The sequence below is a fragment of the Myotis davidii genome, unplaced genomic scaffold, assembly GCF_000327345.1.
Source record: "Myotis davidii unplaced genomic scaffold, ASM32734v1 scaffold274, whole genome shotgun sequence".
NCBI classification, from domain to species: Eukaryota; Metazoa; Chordata; class Mammalia; order Chiroptera; family Vespertilionidae; genus Myotis; species Myotis davidii.
In genome coordinates this window covers 2,051,109-2,054,934 of record NW_006285613.1, presented here as the reverse complement: position 1 = coordinate 2,054,934, position 3,826 = coordinate 2,051,109, and the positions used below count along the sequence as shown (strand labels likewise).

At 60.2% G+C, this 3,826-nt stretch overlaps 2 protein-coding genes across 5 annotated transcripts in view; one reads left to right on the top strand and one right to left on the bottom strand.

Moving 5' to 3' along the window:
• The window catches only part of PRCD (progressive rod-cone degeneration), a 9,678-nt gene extending 7,671 nt beyond the window's left edge, over positions 1–2,007 (bottom strand). For all 4 annotated transcript variants that reach the window (XM_015559236.1, XM_015559238.1, XM_006756380.2 and 1 more), the window contains exons 1-2: positions 1,785–2,007; positions 1,423–1,491 (exon numbers count right to left, since the gene is read on the bottom strand). In XM_015559236.1, coding sequence (XP_015414722.1) covers positions 1,423–1,491; positions 1,785–1,858 — 143 coding nt within the window. In that variant the 5' untranslated portion in view covers positions 1,859–2,007. The remainder of the gene's footprint in view (positions 1–1,422; positions 1,492–1,784) is intronic.
• A 253-nt stretch (positions 2,008–2,260) lies between these two features.
• Positions 2,261–3,826, top strand: part of CYGB (cytoglobin) — a 10,667-nt gene continuing 9,101 nt past the window's right edge. Inside the window, exon 1 of the mRNA XM_015559235.1 lies at positions 2,261–2,332. The gene's annotated coding sequence lies outside the window, so the exon portion shown is untranslated. The remainder of the gene's footprint in view (positions 2,333–3,826) is intronic.

Here is a 3,826-nt window from a genome sequence, read left to right as displayed (position 1 = left end):
GTCAGCATTTTGAAAAACCCTAACTTAACTCTGGTGCTGTGTCACGTATAGAAATTTTTTGATATTTGCAACGACAGTAAAAGATTTATATTTTTGATATTTATTTAAATGCCATTTAACAAAGAAAAATCAACCAAAAAAATGTCATAGGTTCGCCATCACTGGTCTAGGGTTTTGGGGCAGCACAGCCGCCATTTACCCAGCACCGACCGCGCCTGGAGCCAGGCGTATTTCACAGGAACTTCCCCTTTGACCCTCCTACAACTCTGGGCTGTGCTGCCACGAGGCCACATTCACAGAGAACGTGGTTGGGACACCAGGAGGTTACTGGTGGGTTACAACGCGGCTGGCAGGCGAGAGGACATCAAATCAAGACTAAACCGCGTGAGGCCCGGTGATGGCACTGCGTATGTGGCAGCCCCTCGCACCATCGCAGGAGCCAGGCCCTGCTGTGACCACCCCAGCTGGCCCGGAGGCCCAGGAGGGAGCACACATGCCCAGGACGTGGCAGTGGGCCTCCTGACACGTGGAACCTGGGGAATCAGACATGAAGACAGGGCCTCCGGGCTCCCAGTCTGCACCACCTCTAAGGTTCCTCGGCCAGAAAGGGACCTGGGAGCGCGGACAGGCATGCTGCTGTCACAGCCACCTGAGCCCGGGGAGACACCTTCCAGGGGCCCTGAGCCCACGGGCCCCAGGCCTCTGCCCCACGAGGAGGGAGAGAAGCCGTGCTGGGGCCGGCACCGCTTCTGCAGGGAGAACGCACTCTGCAAACGGTTTCCACACTAGAATGTTCTTAATAAACACGTGTGGGTTTTTCTGTGTTTTGTTGGGCATAGGAGCTCCTCTCATCAACGGACACTGGTCACCCAGGGAAGGCAAAGTCCGAAGTTCCCCAAACTTCACCCCTGTCACGGCCACAGGACTTCTGCCTGGGGCGGAGCTAACTTTCTGGCCACTGGAGACAGCGTCCTGCCGGCAGGGGCTGCGCAGCCAATGACACTCGGCGCTGATGATGTCATGCGCCTCCTATTGGGGACCGGGCCGCGAATCCTGCCGCAGGAGCCGCTGAAGCTGGGCGGCGAGCCGGAGAGGGAGAAGGGAAGGCAGGGAAGCCAGCAGAACGGCCTCATCCCTCTCTCCAATCCCCCTGAGCGTCCTACCGAAGGGACGAAGGGACGAAGGGACGAAGGGACGGGGCCACCTCCCCTCCCGGACAAGCAAAGCAGAGCAGCCCTGGCCCAGGGGGCAGGCTGGAGAAAGAACACAGGCATTGAGCCTGCCCACAGGCACCAGGGGGCCAGGGGCCAGCACACAGCCAGCGCACCCCCATGTACCTCCCCAAACGGGGACAGGGACAGGGAACAGGACAACACCCTCCTTGGCAACACCCTCCTCCACCCCAGACTCTCTCTGCCTTACCTGCCAGGGGACTGGGTGTCTGTCTGCAGGCTGCCGCCCAGGACCGCCCCGTCTGCTTCGCTGGGCTCTCTGTGGGAGGGAAGGGCAGGTGGGAAGAGCTGTGGGCCGGAGCCCAGGCCCCTCTCCTGCCCCTCGGAGGGCCTGGCCACCTGGGGCTGTGGGACTGACCGGAGGTGGTGGCAGCCAATGTCTTTGAAGAGCTCCAAGTCCCCTACTCTGATGGGGGGAGCCTCTCGGGGAGTCCCTGCAAACCCCTGGAGCCCCCCTTCCTGCCCTGGAGGTCCAGGCCGCCCCTGCCCCCCTCCAGCTTGGCCACGCAGTTTCTCCCCCCACCCCAGCCCACGGCCCAGTCAGGCTCTCACGGTTGGACCCGGTTGGCAAATCGGCGGCGCCAGAGCAGAGCCAAGGTGCTGAGCAGGAGGAGGGTGGTGCACATGGCTCGGCTGCCCCATCCCCTCCCAGGCGGAGTCTGCCAAGGAGGCCAAGATGGCCCCTGCCGGCTCCCAGGCCACTGCTGTGCGTCCTACGCTCCTGCTGTGATGGATTAGGAGGCTCAAGCTGATTACTGGGGTCAGCAGGCCTGACCTTGTGAAGACGATTACCCTCCCTGGGCCCCACTGCCCCCTCCCCTGCCCCCCGCCCCCTCGTGCCAGGGAAATAGACCTCAGTCTATTCTGGCTGTAGACGGACTAGACGTGGGCCTGGCCCTCCAGGGGTGTGTAGTCCAGACCAACGCACTAAGTTCAACAGTCACCATCGTAGAGTGACTAGGCCAGTAACGCACCGGCCGGGCACGCCAGGAGCTGTCGGCACCAGGAAGCTTCAAAGAGGAGCTGGGCTGAAGGAAGGGTGGGCCTCATACTGAAGGCCCTGCCAGGCGCCTGAAATCGAACATTCCAGCAACTGGAAGGTAAGTGGCAGCAGGGCACTGATGTCACAGGGGACGCGGGGGGCGCACCAAGGGAGGAGGAGAGGGGAGGAATAGTAGATGAAGCCGCAGAGACAGGAGGCCAGCGAGTGAAGGCTGGCTAAGTGGTTCCGTTCCTCCCTCCAGGCAGTGCTCCCCCAACGTGTCTCCAGTACAGGCAGGATGTCAGTGTGCGCTCATGAAATAGATCTATGCATCCGCTTATGAATTATATGCTGTGCTACTGTGCAAACATGTCCTGCACCACAGACACACATAAAACTTGTAAAGATTGGGGTAAAAATAGCCCGGTTGGCGTGGCTCAGTGGTTGAGCGTTGACCTATGAACCAGGAGGTCACAGTTTGATTCCTGGTCAAGGGCACATGCCCGGGGTACAGGGTGCGGGGTCCCCACGGCAGGGGGACCTGGATCTGAGAGTGATAAGAAACGGAACCCACACCCTCTCCTCCTCCAAGGCCCCTAGATCAGTGGTTCTCAACCTGTGGGTCGCGACCCCTTTGGGGGTCGAACGACCCTTTCACAGGGGTCGCCTAAGACCATCAGAAAACATATAATTTGTGATTAATCACTATGCTTTAATTATGTTCAATTTGTAACAATGAAATACATCCTGCATATCAGATATTTACATTATAATTCATAACAGTAGCAAAATTACAGTGATGAAGTAGCAACGAAAATAATTTTATGGTTGGAGGTCACCACAACATGAGGGAGGTTGAGCACCACTGCCCTAGATGAAGGTAGATTTTCCTTCCATCGATTGAGATGGAGCAGCGCCCAGAGGCCCCTGCCCATAACTGTCCGGACCCCAGGAAGGAGCCTGAGCCCTGAGGCCGCAGGAGGGCTGCCTACTTTGAAGGGCACGTTTTCAGATAAACATAAAGGCGGGGTGGGAGAGGAGAGCCAGCAGTGGGACCCGAGGGCGTGAAGAGGCAGAGTCACGGGGAGCCTTGGGGAACACTGGGCACCCACGGATGGATGCCCTCACATGGTGCAGAGGAGACGCTACAGTCCGGCCTCGGGCTTCCGCGGGGAGGGAGTCAGTGCTGGGACCTGGCTGCCCCGGCTGCTGGCGGGTGGGACCCCTGGGGCGCTCAGAGGCGCAGTCCCGTCTCCCTGGGCGGAACGTGTCTCCTCCACCCCAGGACCCTCCCGACCACGGGCCTTGGTGGCTGAAATGTCTCCAGCAGCTGGGCCTCCCCACGACTCCCTGACCTCCCAGGTCCGCTGTGCCCAGCCCTGCTGCCTCTCTTGGCACTTGGCTCACCAGGGCCGGGACGCCGGGCGGTGTCTGGCTGTCCCTGCCTGTGTCATACAGGCCACCCAGGACTTCTCTCCGACCACATGGTGTTTACATGGGGGCGGGGGTGCCGGACAGAGGGCCTCTGGCGCTCAAGTTTGACAGTGGTCCCCCATCCCCGAAGTGGGCGATTCCGGTCAGGCACTGGGTCAGGGAGCCAGTCCTCAGCTTC